At 39.4% G+C, this 19,140-nt stretch overlaps 1 protein-coding gene across 1 annotated transcript in view; it reads left to right on the top strand.

The window, feature by feature from the left end:
• The window catches only part of npr2 (natriuretic peptide receptor 2), a 69,227-nt gene extending 56,723 nt beyond the window's left edge, over positions 1-12,504 (top strand). Inside the window, exons 18-22 of the mRNA XM_072673201.1 lie at positions 4,840-4,908; positions 5,152-5,326; positions 7,061-7,159; positions 9,848-9,939; positions 11,344-12,504. Of these exons, the coding sequence (XP_072529302.1) occupies positions 4,840-4,908; positions 5,152-5,326; positions 7,061-7,159; positions 9,848-9,939; positions 11,344-11,478 (570 nt within the window). The 3' untranslated portion in view covers positions 11,479-12,504. The remainder of the gene's footprint in view (positions 1-4,839; positions 4,909-5,151; positions 5,327-7,060; positions 7,160-9,847; positions 9,940-11,343) is intronic.
• Positions 12,505-19,140: the final 6,636 nt, after the last annotated feature.

The following is a 19,140-nucleotide window of genomic DNA, read 5'->3' as shown; positions in this document are numbered from 1 at the left end:
GTAATATATCTTATACCCTCATTAGTAGCCTTGACACAGTGGGCAACTGTTGTTAAAAGTTTGGAGATCGCTGTATCGCTGTATATTGTGTAGACGCTGTATTTTGGCTCCAGTGTGCACAAAGCTAGCATGATAATCTCTGTTTCATAACAACTGAATACGGACACAAATCCTTGGAAATAAGGTTGCAATAGAGTTTGTATTTTGCTTTGCCTTTTCTGAGTTGGGTGGAAGCTTTGACATTGCTTGCTCGATGGTCCTTTGGTTGGCATTTGCTGTCCGGATGTAGTTGCTTCCAACCAGAGCCAAAGCGCTTCCATATGCCAGCTTTTAATGCAGCGAGTAGTGTTCAGATTTCTCCCTCGTCCATCTTGTGTCTTTCATATGTGCACACCACAGACTGTCCGGCTTCTGCACTTCTGGGTTCCACCTTTTGCGATTCATCAATGTCATTTTTGACATTTGTTAATCAATTCAGAACCCCTAGTTCCAGCATATAGATATCAGAAACAGCCCTTCTACTGAGCAGTGTTGTTTGTTAACAGTGGGCATTGGTTGCCAAACAATATAACAATAAACATAACAATAATTTTTCTTATATAATTCTTTGATTAAATGTCTGTCATTTTGCATTATTTGGCATAAAAACAATACTTTGTAATTAATAATGGTTATTATGAATTACTAAGTACTTACTATTATAAGAATGACTATTATAAGAACCACTGCATTGCTTGACTGATAAATGTAGGGTTAATAAATAATAATAAATAATAAATACATAGGGTATCCTCAAAAATAAGAATTCTTACGCCATCATTGGCTTTGCCTCTTTGTACGTCTCTTCTCAACACTTCATCACCTTTTGAGAATACAGGCCTGAACTACAATGTCCCAATATGGTCTTGGATTCTCACCTGACACTTACGGCCCAGCTGAGGTAGTCAATGCACCGTGGGTTATATTTCCTGCCAGGAATTCCATCAAGTGCGTAGGGGGGAGAATTGGCTTTGTTTGAACGTGTAAAGACCCTTCACAAATCTCACGTCGCATCTAATGAATCAGGCTAGACTGTAAACACAGACTGGGGGATGATTGATTCGCTTAAGGCATGGCTGCTTAAATACCACTGCCATGTTTCTTTCATGTGTCTTGCCAGACCTGTAGTTATTTAGTTGGTAGCATTTACTTCTGTTAAGCTTTCACTCAGCTTAATGGCACCTGCTAAGGGTTGTGGTGTAACTCAACGCAGGTGCAAAACTTAATGTAGCCTTAAGAGTAAATCTTTGTTTATGGTGATATTAAAACAGTTACTTGAGGCAATGCATTAGAGGGACTTTTACCACAGTGGAGGAATGTTAATACAAAACACAATGGGATGAACTACTCCACGGCCCAATAAATAATTTAATTAAATTTAATCCATTGTAACGCTCATCTGCTTTTGATAACTGTTGTAATTTAAGGGGGGGGGGGGTAATTCACTTGCCTATAAGTGCGTAAATCTTAAAGGACCATTGAAAAATTTGTGAATAGATTAAAGCAACATTTGGCAACCGAATGTGATATTAGCCCGATTAAGTCGAGGCAAGGTTGAAACTAAAGCACTTCACTGAGTCACTCCTCAACTGCCGAAAATCTCATGCGTTTATCCATAAGTCCTCAAAAGGAAAACGGGTCCAGCTGGAAACAGGCATAAAAGCCGGCAAAACGCTTCTGTATAAACAATAGAATGCACATAAGAGAACGATTGACTGTGCAGTTTTTTAGCAGTTAACAAGAAAAGACCATAAAGTTACTTACTTTAGGCTTAAATCCATCAAGCTAGAATTAAGACAACAAAACATGCAGTGTGGCTCCACAGTACAAATATCCATATTTCAACATTTCCCTCCTGCTCTTCCTTCATATGGAATTTAAGAGATACAGATTTCGTGACTGCCACTAATGGCCAGGACTGTAACTATACAAATTGTGTTACCGTGTATAAATATAATAATAAGTCCTTCTACCGAGCAGCATAACAGTAAACATAATGATTATTCTGAGAACAGAATAATGTAATTGCTGTAATTGTTTTAAATTGTTTGACATACTAATATATCAAATAATTAAAATAATTAAAATACAACAAAAATGTGTGGTCATATACAGTTCTGAGCTAAATTAAATTTAAACAGCTGTTAATTTGTTCAGAAAATGTGCAAATCTTAGAATTAATACAAGTAAAATTAATACAAAAAGTAGGGATTTTCTTTACCTTAAGGAAACATCACCAGTCAGTTATTAAGGCAGAAGAGCTGCGGGTAGATTTGAACGAGTTCATTCAATGGCCGAAGTCATTTTGAATAAACCTAGAATCAAGGCTGTGACCAAAGCCCTATATTCACGTTTGAGGGCACTATTAAGTATGAATGGTAAAGTGGAATTTGAGTGTGATTTTTAAGGACACTATAATCTCTCACAATTTCTCTAATAATTTAAAGTGAACAGCGTATCTTATTACACAAACTGAATGTAGACCAAAATGCATTGTCTCTTTTTCACTAAACAACAGACAGTGGAACCACCTGGAGCTTTTGGAATTTGACATATTTTCCCATGCAGTTAATGGGAGGCCTATGTTTCTTACATAACGGTCATAAATAACTTCATTAGCAGTACAATACTTTTACTGATTCAGAATTCAGTTTGTGTGTGTACTAAATAGTCTCTCCCTACATAGCATAATACTAATGAGGGAGTAGGGATCCATAACAGTCCATTTTCTGGTGAACAGTATGGCATACAAGATTTCTATGCAGAAAGGCTTATTACACACTAAGGTGTATTATTCAGTAAATATAGGGACGTCTGTACAAACTGGTGGGGCTATTCTTAGATAATAGAAGTTTTAACTACACTTTCGGCCTCCCGGCGGGCCATGTGCTGTTTAAGGGGTTAACAAACTGCATACAAGAGGTTTTCTTTGTTCATGAACCATTTAACCAGGCAAAGGACTATATGTACTTTATGCATTCACTCATCCTGGTTCATGGAAACCATTGCCTTTACGTAATAACCATTTTTGAAGGTGCATGTGACATCTTTACAGATAAAGACTTTAGTGCCTATGACTTTTGCAGACTAGTGCATGCATATATTGAGTGTTCTGGCATTCAGACATTATAATTGAGGTAGTTGTAGATCCATACCATAAAGAAATTTTTCTTAGGATTTGTATTGCTTATTGAATTGGATTTTAAAAAGGATACAAAATACGGTAGTCATAAGAATAATTTTTCTTTCTCTTGGATATCTTTAAATATATACTTATGCTTTATGTCAAGAATCGAGGAAATGTTGGAAACTGCTTGTTTTTCTCAAGCGTCTTTGTATAAATTTAAGCAGCTTTGTCTGTCTGCATCAGTGTGATTAAGTGTTGGTTTGACACCCTTACGGAGTGTGTTCTCGTTGCATTGTATTAAACTCCTGCTTTATTCATGCAAATGTATTTCACAGTACGTTCACAGTCTGGGCGTGCATCCAAAACGGGCGCGTTGGTAGGGTGAGGGGTGGAGGGAGGGGGGAGGGGCTTGAGCAGAAAATATTTTAATTTGAGGGAACCATTGGGAGTTCATGCAGAAACACATCACATGAAAGCAACCACTTCTCACTGAACCTTCATGCTCAATGCCAGAGCAGGAGACACAATGAAGTATTTTACATTCTCTTTGAGAAGAGTTTTTTTCAGAAGCCAAGACTTCGCAGAAACACTTTCAGACAAGTACTTCTCACTTCCTGAAAAGGTGACAGCGCTCTAGGGAGTTCTGAGAGGTAATGGCTGGATATTCCAGCAGATAAATTCATAGGAGAGTGTTCTGACCAAAACACAGACCTGAACAACCAGCCAATTAAAAAGAGACTCTCAGCTGTAACGGAAGTGGCCTTCCCTCCTGCTCTCGGCATTGCAAAAGCAGAAAAGCTCTGATGTCGAATAAATGTAATTTTGCTGTGTCTGCCGGAGCATTTTCCTTAAATTATATGCATTTTATTTATGTTATATTTATAATTATATGTGGGTGATTCTGGTATACATACATTGTATATACATCTGTTATAGATACATTGTATATCCACATGTTTGTGGACACCCCTACTAATGAGTGCTTTCATCTACTTTAAGTTGCACTCATTGCTGACACGGATGTGCAAATGCACACACACAGCTTGTCCAGTGGCTGTAGAGAAATATTGCCTATAGAAAGGAATCTATTGGCATCTAATTCTAGGCAAGAGCTAGAGGGATATAAAGCCTACTTTTGGCATTAGGTGGTAGTTGGAGATGAGGTGGGGTGGTGATCATCTAACATCCCCACCTTTCTAATGCTCTGTTCGCTGAATGCTATCAAATCCTCACAAGAATGCTTCACAGTCTAGTAGAAAGCCTTCCCTGGACAGTAGAGACAGTTACTCAACAAAAGCAGAATCAACTCTTTTTTAACCGTTGATTTAGGAAGAAACAACAAATGAACAGATGTCCCAATACTTTTGTTCATATAGTGAACAACTTTCATGAAGAGCTTTAATCGTAATTTTTATTCCTAAATATATTAATGTATCTCAGCTGCAGCTTTTCTCTTCTTGACGAAATTCTAATTTGGCAGTTGTTGTTTACATAACTACAATTAAAATCCTCCAAAATTACTTGGAATAAAATCTTTTTACATTGACTTCCAATGAAAGACTTTTTTCCTTTTCCTGTAGTTGTCATTTTGAAGTTACATGGTTTTTGGGTGACAGCAACGATATATATATATATATATATATATGACTAAATTCAAACTTGTCTCTTTCTAGGTTGTAACATTGCTGAATGACCTATACACATGTTTCGATGCCATCATCGATAATTTTGATGTATATAAGGTGAGTGGTGTCTAAAAGGATAATAATTTAAACCTTTTTGCCTCCTGAGTGTTTCTTATAATCTATACGACCATGCAAACAAAGCACAGAAAATAACAACAGTATTCCTATGGCATGCTTCTCATACCTAAAACATCTACAGTAACTTCTAAAAGTTCAGCTTGTCTTTGCTTGTAGATTCTGCACCAGATGTAAAACATTATGTAATCAATGCAGATGCATCTTGTGCCTCTTTCACTTTAGGTGGAGACCATTGGCGATGCGTATATGGTAGTGTCTGGTCTGCCTGTGCGTAATGGAAAGCTCCATGCACGTGAGATTGCTGGCATGTCATTAGCTTTACTGGAACAGGTCAAAACCTTTAAAATCAGACACAGACCCAACGACCAGCTGCGGCTACGCATAGGAATCCACACAGGTATGCTTTGTCTTGGGACTGTCGGGACTGTGTGTGCATGTGATCTTGTATAGCCTTGTGTTTCAGAGGGGGTTAAAATATGAAAGGAACTTTGAACTCATATAAAATCACATTGCTTATCCATTTAATGCCTATTTTACTGAATTTTATGTGAAAATCACTGATATGATGTTACATTTCTGTACAGAATAAATAGGCATGCAAACGTTTGGGCAACAGACAGAATATCTTTTACTGTGAATAGCTCAGCAAGTAAAACATGAACTAATTTGCAAAAGCCTTTGCCAATTAAATGTTTCAAGTGCCACAGGCAAACCCAAAGCATGGTCAATCTGCCTTGTGTATAACAGTTAGAGTGATGTTCTTTTAGTTAAACCCTTTTCACCAAACAGTTCACATGGACTTGTTTCCAGACCAAATCAGTGATTGTTTAGATGTCCCTTTAAAGCATCTCATGTGCTGAAGACTGAAGAAGTTGTTTTCTCTTTCTGACTCTTCTATGAAGGTCATATTTACATTTACATTTATGGCATTTAGCTGACGCTCTTATCCAGAGCGACTTACAAGGTTACTCGTATTACAGAGGTGGGCCAATGTAGTGTTAGGAGTCTTGCCCAAGGACTCTTATTGGTGTAGCGCAGCATAGTCACCCAGACCAGGAATCGAACCCCAGTCTCCCACATGGTGTGGTAGCTCAGTGGCAGGTAGTGGTGTTATCTGTTGCGCCACACCAACCATATTTGTGCAGATGGCACTGCACAGTCGAACAGTGCACCACCACTCCAGAACCTGTTACATCTCACAAAGGTCTTTTGCGATTAGCAGGGTTTTTGACTGGTCTTTCTAGCAAATCCTACAAGCAGTACTGTCTGTAGCCTGTTTGTCCTATAGATCTCAGCTTGGCCTCCACTGTTGGGGTAATTTCCTAATGACATTATGAATTGAGAAAAAAATACTGAAAACTCTTTGCTATCTTCTTACTACCTTCTCCTGCTTTGTGGGCGCCAGTTATTATTATTTTTGAATATTAGGCTGCAGCTTAGAGGACCCTATGGCTATGAATTGACATTTACATCACCTGGTCTTTTCTAATGATTGTAAACAAGCTATAGCCCTAACAACATAATTAAGGCATGCAACCTTGATAAAACTTACCTGTGTGCTCAAATCTACCCAAACCTTTGTAAGATGCTGCTTTCCTTTATTTGTCTTTTTCCTTGTTTCATCTTTTGGACACCAGGTCATCTTCTACTCACTTAACTATTTACAGTGAAAAAACATTCTGACCAGGGGTGCCTAAACGTTGTGTCACAGTAATTGCGTAAATTCACTGTTCTGACGATTAAATTTGTGTCACAGAACTGCAGTGATGTTTGTTCTTAGTTTCTTTGGCCTGCCCCTCCACCCCCCAGCGTTCAAGGTTTGACGTTAGAGGCATTAGTATTTCCTGTTTCTGTCTAAAGTCCTCTTATATACACGGTCAAGCAGTAATCCTCCTCCCACAGCAAGCTCTCACAAAGGATGTGTATGCAGTCTCTGTCAGCTTAAGTATATACAAGCTGTAGTGGATGCAGTAATGAGCTTAAGGCTGGTAGACTGCAGGGATCATCATCCTCAAACTGGCAGATGATAGTTCTGATCAGGGTGTTCTGGATAATGTCTTTCAGCAGGAGATAATTAATCCCCTTTTGATGTGTGTGTGCGTGTGTGTGTGTGTGTTTCCATGTTGTACAGGACCTGTCTGTGCAGGTGTGGTGGGCCTCAAGATGCCCAGGTACTGTCTATTTGGAGACACTGTCAACACAGCGTCAAGAATGGAGTCCACCGGGGAAGGTGGGTGACAGAAATAAGTCTCTGATTATTCTACAAGATATCAGCATGTCTCTATGGGAACAAGCTGGCAAACACAACAAACTCAAACCAGCCATAGTGAGCGTATAAATAAATGTGATTATAAGTAATCTGTATTTTTTCTATCTTGATGAATTTGTGTGAATTTGATGTTTTATAGGTTCAGGTCAGGTCAGGTAAATTTTTTCGAAGCACTTCATAACACTTATTTTCAGAATTGTTTTTAAAGGTGTACCCTAAGATAGAAAACTGTGATTATCTTGGAATTGTTGAATAATGTTCAGTACACAGAAGTGACAAACCTCAAACACTCTTATGTGTTCTTTCCAAAGAAAATCCAGCAAAACCAAAGCAGAGCTGTAAAACCGGCCAATTCCAAAACCCCAAAACTGTTACATGACAGTCCTGACATATTTTTACACCCCTTAAAATGTACATACACCCAGCCCACTAGCAAAAACCCTAAGATGACAAAACAGTAAACCGCTATGTGGTAATATGGTGCTGTTGATACTAAAGAGCAGCACATCACCAGCAGACTCTGCTCATGTAAATGGCGATCCACTCTAGGCTAAAAGCTAAAGCTAGCGGCTAGATTTGAACCAAACCAGGGTAAGTGAGTGGAGGCAAGACTCAAAGATAATCCGACTACAATCTCTTCAGCTTGCTAATAGCACATCTAAAAGGACGTAACAAGAGAACAGCAGCACTATCTAGTAAGACTTGGGAATAATTACACTGTTTTAGTTACCCTGTTAAAAAACTGCAGGATCTGCAAGCTGTCGCTGGTGTCGTAAAATGTTTTTTCCCACAAACTCGCCATTAAAAAAAGAAGCACCATGTTTCATTCTAAGATAAAATAACAGGGTTAATATAGTTAAAATCTAGCCTTTTTGCCCCAACCAAAGCCACATTTCATGATGTTTATAAACCAAAGGGTAAAACCTTTAAGGGTAAAGAATACTTGAAGTTTTTTTGTATTCAATTTGAAGAAGATCTGGACAAATATCTAAATTATGGATGGTTCCGGAGCTACATGGTTAATGCGGTTAATAAGTACTGGAAACCTAATACCCCCCTCCCCCCAACTGCATTCCTAAATCATCACATGCCTCAGACTGCTTTAAGTTGTATGTTCTATCATATGTGCTTTCTGACACTGTACATCATACTTTTAATTGTCCAAATTGACAAATTTGACAAACACTATGTTTTGTAGATAGCAGCTATCTTGAAGCTTGAATTCATGTGTGTAATTGATGTAAATTTTTATAGTTAACAGCATGTAACTATAAACGGCAGACAAGAAAAGTTAACATGGGTCATTTTTACTGCTTAGAAAACGACAGTCTCTCTCTCTCTCTCTCTCTCTCTCTCTCAATTTTCCTTGCTTTCTCCTGCTCTGTGGGTGTATGCATGTGCACATGTGCATGCTCTTGCTTATTTACTGAAGATGATCTTCCACAGCTGGTAGTATTACAGAGTATAATAGAGCCGTTTTGGTAATTTATGAACCAACTTTTGTCCCACTGTGTTGTGGAACCCCCACCACTCCTCAAAATCAATCCAATGTCCTGGCATCGCACCACTTTGGTTATAGGAAGTTAAACCATGTACGTGTTGAAGTGCCTTTTACACAAAAGAGTAAAATCGGATCTCATCTGGTCACACTGGGGACGCACTGTAATAAAAAAGTCAATACAAAATCCAGCCTAAGTATATCCAGATACTATATAGATTAGATATGCATGTTAATGCCAGGTGTAAACAGGCTTACAGAGTACCAGAAACCACAAAAGACTGTAAACGCTGAACATTAAAAATTGACACGTTTTAAAATGTAGAATTTGTGATTTTCCAAATCATTACATTAACACTATAGCTCCAGCAGTAAAGTAAGCTGTAACACACACTTGTGAATCCAGGCCCAGCTCTGTATTTTGTCATTTTGTCAATCATATCCTCTAATCCCTCACCCTTCACCTCAGCTGTGTAATCCACAATGATGTGGTTAGGCTGTGTTTTGAGGGAGCACTTAGTAGCGACAGCACATGGATCCACACCCAAATACAGCAGCCAGCCGTCCGTGGAGCCAGTTGTTCATATTGACTTGCCTCACTTCCTGTATTGGGCTTCTATGTGCTTAATAACCATTAATAATTAATGGAGGTCTCACTCACCATCCTTCCTATGTGATTTATAGTGTCCTATAAGTAAGCCTCAGCATTAATGCATGCATTCTAGCAGACACACATACTTGATCTCCATATGGGGAGCCTATAGGTTTTCTCTGTTGTGTCAGAATTTAGTTGCAGAACTGTTTCTGTTTAATGCTGTTATTTGTGTTTAAAGCTCCCCATTACATTTTATGCACATTTTAAAGGGAAAGGACCAACATACATATACCAAAATTCTCTGATTAAAATCTTGTTATATTAACAAAGCTTAAACATAAGGATGTTTCTTCCTTCTGCTGTAAATTTGCTATATTTAGATGGGAGGCTTTGTTAGAACAGCTGCAATGTACTGTTAAATGGGCCCAGTCTATTCAGACTCCATCACATTTAGCCTCTGATCTACACTGTGTGCATTACCCACATGGGACACTTGGCCACATGTGCACTTATTCTGATTGGCCATATGACTCATATTGATGTGTGTCCTCTGCAGCCCTACGGATACACATGTCCTCGGCCACCAAGGAGGTACTCGACGAGTTTGGCTACTTCGACCTCCAGCTGCGGGGGGATGTAGAAATGAAGGTAAAGAGGCTCTTCCTGTATGAGGCATTGATTTTGTGCTCACAAAGACGGATACAGATATTGGAATTGCAATCTTACAAGTGGCCATTTCCTTCAATTTTGTTTTTCCCCTCTTGGGAGTGTCTTCTGGTGTTTTGCAGTTTCTATACCAAAAAAAGTCATAATTCATTTTCAAATATACAATGTCTCATTTCATGCTTTAGAATGGAATAGGCTGAATATACATCTTAGAACTTACAACTTGAGTGCGAATATCTGGGCTAAACTGCTGTAGCCTGAATAGATATACTAGTACATTAATAGTTTATTTAAAATTTGGTTTTCCATGATGCAAGCCCTTTAAAGTGGGATTAAAATGCCATGTTTGTGAGTCATGATTGAAAAAAAATGTAATTTGTTGTAGGATTGACATACATTATCCTGAGGCATTTTTAAAGTCAGATGTACCTTTTCAGTAGCAGAGAACAGCGGGCTAACCCTTCCTCCTCTGCTGTCAGCGGTACTCAATGTGCCTCTCAAATTACAGCCGTCCTGCAGTCGAGAGTGAGAGTCAGCATGTGCATTTTACTCCCGTAGGGGGAAAAAGCCTAGAAAATCTGTGTATTTTTCTAGTTAAGCTAATCATAGTGTTCATCAGTCTAGTTTTAAAATGAACATTAAAGATTACCAATTTTTATAGTATAAATTATGTATAAGAACTGATATCTACCACTATTATGTTCTTATTTATTATGCATTAATATTATTTATATATGTTATAATATTAGTATTTTACTGGGAAAATAAACAGTTAAGATTTTCACAGGTGCCTAAAATGTTAGCACATTGTTTTTTTGAATATATATCCTATCAATATCACATATATTGTATATGTATAGGAAGTATATTATTATTTACAGTATTATTTATATCAGTATTATTTGAATCAGTTTCTAATGATGTTAAACCAGGTGAGCTGGTGATGGAACTGAACATGTCACTGCACTGGAGTGTCCAGGGGAAATCTGGTCTCACATGTTCTAATTTACAAGCCACAACACTCTGAGATCAATGATTTTAAATGTGCCTAAAACCTCTGCACAGCACTGTTTATACATACACTGTCTCTGTATTGTTTAGACCCTAATCCATCCTAATGTGCATTATTCAGTAACTGCATGGAAAACAATGTTAAATAATATTAAATATTAAGTTCAAGGCCTGAGCAATAGAAATCTTCACAAAGTGAATTTGAACTGGTTAAAAACTAGTGACAGGGGTTTCTACCTTGAGCGTGGCTCATTATTTTTAGGAGACTGGATCCCGTGCTGCCGTTCTCGAGCAAGGTTGTTGATTACTCGCACCGCAGAGCATGCTGAGTGCTTGTCGATGTGCCATATTGATCTGTGCCTTCCCATCTTTCAGGGCAAAGGCAAAATGAGAACGTATTGGCTTCTGGGGGAGAAGACAGAGACGTCTATGTTATCTGAGAGCCCTACTGATGGAGAGGAGAACTGCCGGCCAAACCACCGCAGCCAGAGCCACCGTTTTGGATTTTGATTCTGCGTCCAAAGGCGTGTGCCACTCCTCCTTCCCCCATCTCGGATATACTGAAAAAAAGGGATGTCTCGAATTTGCTTGAGCCAAATCATTTCCATATGAATAAAACGGCACTTATTTGCCACAATATTAGACACATCAACCTTGGTACACCTCGTTTGTGCACAGTTAAAGATGATAGCACATCTTTTTGTAGCCGCGGTTTGTGCAAGTCATCATCTGGAACAGGACCAATGCTGGCTTAATGTTTTGGTTAGTGCACTACTCAGCCCAGCTGTCCATCATCAGCACTGCTGTACCTTGTACCCGATGTACTCATACCAGCCCAGCACAAACTAACTCATTGCTCATGTTCGGTTGCTCTGATGAGATATCTGGTAAGCAGTGGTCCTTTTACATTGAAAGATGAGGTAGAAGGGACCCAAGACACTGTGTAGCAACAGATGAGCTACAGTCAGGTAGCTGTACTTGATAAAATGGCTCATGGCAACTCATCAGTACAGTTATTGACAAAAGTAAGTAAGCTTGAAGAGACTGTTGTACTGCTGTACAATATTTTATTCATGTGGAAATAATGTACACAGCTGTGTCAGGTGAATTTAACGCACTCCTTTTTTTCAAAGCAGAACGGCATTACATTATTCTTAATACCTTTTTGAGGGAGGTCAATTCAGGTATATTTCATACCTGCTTTAACTGCAAAAATCTAATTGTAAAGGGTTTTTTTAACGAGGAAGAAGCTTTCCGTGTTGAGAGTCGGAGACCGTTTTTCCATGTGAGATTCTTATTTTTGTGCTTTCTATACTCCGATTTGTATGTTTTGATTTTGGAAACTGGTGACGTATTCGGTTTCTCCAAACAGCACCCAGAAGCAGGGGTGGAGGGTGCGGTGTTTTCCGAATGTTTATCAGTGCTCTGGCATCAAGACGTGAAGTTTTACCCTGGTAATATCCAAGTTAATATTTGTATATATGTATATCCAAGACATTGTAAGATATTTTGTTCAATAAACGAAATAGAAAAGTACACTACCTGATTTGACCTTTATATGCTCCCACCAAGCAGCTTTCCAGATTTCTCTGCGGTCTTAGTACTTAGTACTGCATTAGTAATCTAGTAATGAAATTATACCAGAACAGCAACATACTGTTGTTTTCAATATTCCAGAATATATTGTCACTGTCACGCAAAAGCCTTGTGTTTCTATAAAACTCCTCAGCATTTATCTGTGGAGCAGTGAAAATCTGGAAAGATGGTGCTCCAGTCAGTACTTTTGGGGTGGGACAGGGAGTTGGGGATGAGGTGGGGTGCTGGTCATCCTACATTCAGACCTCACCAACACAAATTCTCACAGCAATGCTCCAAAATCTAGTAGAAAGTCTACCCTGGACAGTATAGACAGTTAATCCGACAAAAGCAGGATAAACTCTTTTAGAATACAGTTCATTTCGGATTTTGGCATAATCAATTTGCATCGACTTCTATTGAAATTTATGATTTTTTCCTTCTTCTGCTAATTTGACGTTATGGAGATACAAGGTTTTTGTGTGGCGGTGACAATATACAACACTGTCAAAACAGTCATGTTATCCATCTTTCAGTAGAAGTGAGATATAAGATAATCCGTGTACAATGAAGATAAAAAAGGGAAACAGGAGTTTACAAAACTGGACTCCAACTCCAAAAGTTGGCTTTTATTGTCATTATATTTACAATTTTTTTAAGGTGCAACAAAATTCTTCTCTTCACATATTACATCCTAGAAAGCTGGGCTCAGTGGTCAAAGTTAGCCATGCTACGGCACCCCTGGAGAAGAATGGGTTGAGGGCCTTGCTCGAGGGCGACAGTGGCGATCTTAGCAAACATGGGTATCGAACCTACAACCTTCTGATCAATAACCCAGTGAACCCTAACTGAACCCCTAATTCCCCAGAAACAAAAAGACAGTGAATATGGCTGGGAGTCCAAAACAGCATTATTGGCCGCACTTTCTCTGAGTGGATAGGCTTCCCTGTCTAACATGTTACTCAGTGTGATGCTAGCAAGTGTTGCCTTTTTTTAACAGAATTGGTAGTTAGTGTGTTCTGCTGTTCAATGTTTTTACATTAGGAACGTCTTCTGCTAGCTTTCACCTTCCCAGCACTGGTTGTTTTGTGTGATGGGGGAGTTGAAATGAGCCGGGCAAACCACAAGCTCCCTCTTTCGTACCAGCCAGAACTCGGGCTCTTAGTCAGTCAATGCAGGGGATGGAGCCAAGTGTTGTTAATTTTATGAAGACAAATGGTTTGGATATCATTCTGTCTATGAAGAGATGCATACTGCCCTTCCTTCACAATCACAGCCTTTAATTACAGCTCAAATCATAGTCTGTACTGTCAGTTACTTAAATAATGCAAAACGACATGGTGAGTATGGCTCATTACTGTTTACTGAATGGTGCGGTGGGGGAACAAGCAGCCTAAGGGATGACCTCATTGATCATTATGTGTCCATTAGGCATCTGGGTCTTTTAACATGTATGTGTGTGTGTGTGTGTGTGTGTGTGTGTGTAAGTGTCCTTACCTCTTTGTAAGGACCAAATATCCCTGGGAAGATATAAAACATGAACATTTTGATGATGTGGGGATTTTCTGTTGCTACACAGGAAGAGAAATGTTTTATCAAACAAATTGCAACATTTCTTAGAAAATTAAACCGTGTAGATGGAGGATCTGAAGCATTTAGCTACAGTAACAGTAATACATGAAGTATATAAGGGAATAGAAGTACCTCAGAAGGACAGTAATACAAATATGTTTTGTGTCCCACGGTGTTCAGGCTGGTTAACCAGCTTAGGTCTTGACCAAAATAAGGTTTGTTTTCATCATAATTTGATGGTTTAGATGGTCTACCAACATGACCAGCTTGACCAAGATAGTTAACCAGCATGAACAAGTTGGTTTACCAGCATAACCAACATTGCCATGTTTGTCAGCCAGCATGAATAGCTTAATGACCAGCTTGGTCAAGTTAGTCATGCTAATAGACCATCTAATCCATCATACTCAAATAAAAACATATGTTGTGGTGGTCAAGAGCTCAACCAGTTTTACTAGCTTGCTTATGAGTATAAGGCATGTTTTCTTCTGGATGGCCAGCTTTTCAGCCATCTTTATAATCGAAGACCAACTAAGACCATTTGTAACCAGGACATTTTTCCAACTATACATTTCTTAAAGCCCTCCTGGTCTGCCTTTGGTCACTGTGGCTGCTTTGGTGATGGCTTCAGCTTGCCAGGCATTCAGTAATAAGACAACTCTGCTACGTAGCTCCTTTTCCTTGTCTTTCTTAAAGCCCTAATATTCTGCATTTGTGATTATGATCACCGCCTCTTCAATCAGCGAGAACAGATAGCCTAGGGACTATCATAACAATCAGACTATTTAAAAGAAGCGAGCAGTTATGATAGACGTAAGCTAGAAGGATGTATGCAGCCTGTTCTACTTAATTAGGGGTTAGAGAGAAAAAACAGTGCAAATCAGTTACTGGTCTGCATCTGAATGCAAGCTTAAGGGTAATAGCTCGTGGTTCAGACTCTGTTGAACTGACAGGGATCCGAGAAAACAATGGGAATTTGAACCCAGGCTATGAAGATAATAAAATCTATTTCCAAGATACATAAAACGACAAATAAAATTTTGCTTAGCTCCATAAAGCTTGGCTCGCCCCTCCGCTAGATGAAAAGCATGAATTTATTTCGATATGTGAAAATGTGAAAAAACACACCTAACCACATAAGATGCGTCTCAAAGTGCTACCACTGTGGTCCAGGGGTCACAGGTTTGAATCCCGAGCCATGCTACGTTGCTATCAGAGTCCGAGAGAGCACAATTTCAGAAATTCCCATTTCCAACAGATGCAACAACAAAATCCAGCTCCACTCTATAAAGCTGTCAGCAATCTTTTTTACTGCCTGCTAAACTTAAAAGTAGATCTAGTCTTTCACTCTGCTGATAGCTCTGATACTCTGAAATACCATAACACTTAACGTAATTTATTAAACAGTGGAAATGTGAACGCAGGCTATTAAGATAATAATAAAACAGTCTATTTTTACATTTCGGATTCATTACAATAAGACGTAAAACTACAATAAAAGCCAGCTGTCAGTAAAAATGTGTTTTACTGGCTTCTAAGCAAAAAAGATGTAGGTCTTAAAGGTCTTGTTTATCCTGTTAGATATTTACATTTACATTTACGGAATTTAGCCAATGCTCTTATCCAGAGCGACTTACAAGGTTACTCGTATTACAGAGGTGGGCCAATGCAGTGTTTGGAGTCTTGCCCAGGGACTCTTATTGGTGTAGCACAGCACAGTCACCCAGACCAGGAATTGAACCCCAGTGTCCCACATGGTGTGGCAGCCCACAGCCAGGTAGAGGCCAACCACCACCAGATGGTAGATAGGTAGATGAACTTATCTAGATGTGTTCAAGAAAAAGAAAAAACATCCTAACAACCACCTGAGACACCATAGCAACCACCTAGTAACCACCTAGCAACACCCTAGCAGCCACATCGCAACACTGTAGCACCCATCTGAAACAATGAGGACTTGATTGTAGGTTGAGACGGTTGTAGGAAGAGACTAAAAACAGCCTATTTATGTCTCAACTGCATTTCCATAGGACAACAAAATCCAGCTCTGCTCCATAAATCTGTCAGCAATTAACATCCTTTTCACGGCTCCTAAACTCAAAAGTAGGCCTCGTGTTTTCTCCACTAGATAGCACGAATGTATCCAGATATGTTCCAGCGAATGTAAAAAAAAACCCAAAAAACGGCCAAACAAGAAAGAAAGAGAAAAAACAGACGAGGGGAATCTAGTCTAAAAATGCCTCGTTGCCATGGCTACGCGGCCCTAATCCCTGCCGAAAGCTGCAAGTGTGTGAGTGGAGCTGTGCTGAGTGACAGCCGAGCAGAACGATAAGAAAACGGTGTGTGTGAGGCGCACACACTCGCTCATGGTGATGGGGGGTGGGGAGGGACGTCAGATTGCCCAGTGGCTGCATCCAAGTGGTAGCCTGTGCTTTTTTGTCATTGCCCAAGCGCGAGCACTCCAGTGCTGCCTGGAGGGAGACAGCCACTGGCTTGCTCTTCAGTAAATACTGCTTAAAATTAATTAGGAAGAGAAAACGAGCGACTGGAAACCATCAGAGCACACGAGGGTACAGTTATGGGCTTTTCAGTACCTGCGAGATTGGTACTACCCATGTCAACATTGAGTTTTAAAAACTCTACATGCAACTCATGTTCTCAAAACTGTTTTGTATGGTTTTATGGTTGTGACACAATTGGTGCAGATGTGGAGATATTGTCACAACTCCACCTCTAGATTGTTTGATCTGTTTGAGGGATTTAAACTTGTATGCAGGTTTTTAACACCCCACACCAAGCACCTGAAATACAATATCAACCACTTTGCAACACTATATCACCCATATAGCAACCCCATAGCAACACAATGATGACCCCCTGGGATATCATTGCAACCACCTAGTAACCACTTAGCAACTCCACAATGGTCACCTGAGATACCATAGCAGCCATCTTACACCTTGCACTATAGCATACGCATAGAATACCATTGAAATCACTTAGCAACACCATAGCATCGGCCTAGCAAACACTAAACAACCCTGTCCGTTAATTCTACCACGTAATGCAATGCACCACTTCTGCTGGCAGCAAAGCCCCATAGCTTGATTCTTCCACCACCGTGCTTAACAGCTGGTAGAGTGTTCTTGTGGTTGACTTTTATGTTTCCAAACACACCTCCTATCATTGTGGCCAAACAACATATTTGTCTGAACTGACCATAATACTTTCCTCCAGAAGGCTTTTTCCTTGTACATGTGGTCAGCTGCAAACTTAAGCCAAAGGGGTCGAAGTTTGAAGTAGAAGATTTCTAGCAGGGGCTTCTTTCTTGAACAGCAAGAAACTCTGGTGATGGAAATCTTGCTTGACCGCAGATAATGACACAAAGCAGCTTTCACTTCATGGAAAGTCTGTGCCTTTGTGGTTGTTTGGTTGTTCTCGATCATCTGAATCAATTGTCTCTCTGCTGAGAGGGAAAGATCCTTGCAAAGTAGCTACACCTTACAGTAACTCATGTGCATATACATTTCTTTAAACTGATGATCTTGGAATCTGCAGTTGTTTAGAAATGGGTCCAAGAGATATGGCTTACTTAAATCTGTGCTGTCAAACAAACCCTTTTTATCTGGGCACAGAGAAGCTACCAGTTGTAGTCAATCATGATCACTAACAGGAAGTAGGAGGTCTTAGCATTACATTTTTATACTGTGAACCCATACAACTTCTATAATTTTTTGGGGTGTTTTTTATTTTGAAATTGGAGATATACAACTATACAATAAGGCTGGAATATAGTCTAATATACACAGTCATATCAGAATATTATGACCACCTCTCGTTTTATATGAACTCTGGGATAACTAAGTGAGACACCAGTCATTTGTAGCAGACACGATTTGACTGATTTCCAAAAGGGCATGATAATAGGGTACTGGGGAAGGGTGGTAGCATGTCAAGTAGCAACTGCTGCTGATGTTCTAGAGCTGCCATAGTGAAGGTGTACCAACAATGGAGTTCTTGCACATTGAGTGCACCTCAGCGGCATAACAGTGGTGCCCCATGGGCCATTGATGCCAGATGGGAGCGATGACCCCGGCGAGTGAGACAGGGCAATCATAGCGCCACAGTGGAGCAGTTAACCTCTATAATGAACACCTTATGTTACCTGATACTATGGATACAGGGGATCATAATATTACTATAATGATTTCATGAACACTCTAATTCATTAACCCCTTAACACAGAAAGCCTAAATACACTTTAAGGTGTGTTACTCAGTCACTACAGGGACTTCTGTACAAACTAATGGGGCTATTCTTTGGTAATAGAGGTTTGTAATAACAGTTTCAGCCTGAGAGTTGGAGAGTGAAGAGGTGGAGGTTCCCGCACCAGTACCCCTTAGTAAGAACATGTGGGACTTGATTATGCAAACGTTTATGAGTTGAAATGCTAATTTAATAAAAATCTTAAAAATTAAATCTATTTAAAATATTGTCTGTAATATATGCGGTAGGAGCTGTTTTTTATTGCCTGATTACATATAATTTCCAAGGGTTTGATTATGTTTTGATTTGCTTTAAACCACAAGGTAATACAGTAACTCAAATCAGACAGAATCATTGAGGGCATATAAACATTTGCAGCCTGTAATGGAAAACAGTTTTCGCATGTTTATGAAACTGTAAATGTGGATCCAGCATTAAAGGTCTAGCCTCAGTGATGTGCTCAGACTGCGGGTGGTGTGTGTGTCTGTGTGTGTGGGTGCATACTGATTTATGTGAAATGCACGCTGCTCACAGACAAAACAAAAGAGATAGCAACACACACATGCCAAGCCATCAAAACTGCACTCCCCAGAACTGTGTTAATCAGATCGGTCCACTGTTAGTACCTACTCATTTAATACAAGCCATATAATGACTAGCAATCTTAATGTGTTAGGATAAGTAGCTCTTAGGTTGTGTAATGCTGTAAAATGAGCTTCATTGGTTCATTTTATTATAGAAATGCAGACGAACCCAAAA

This window comes from Salminus brasiliensis, chromosome 1 (assembly GCF_030463535.1).
Source record: "Salminus brasiliensis chromosome 1, fSalBra1.hap2, whole genome shotgun sequence".
Lineage (NCBI taxonomy): Eukaryota > Metazoa > Chordata > Actinopteri > Characiformes > Bryconidae > Salminus > Salminus brasiliensis.
This window is presented reverse-complemented; position numbering and strand designations above follow the sequence as displayed.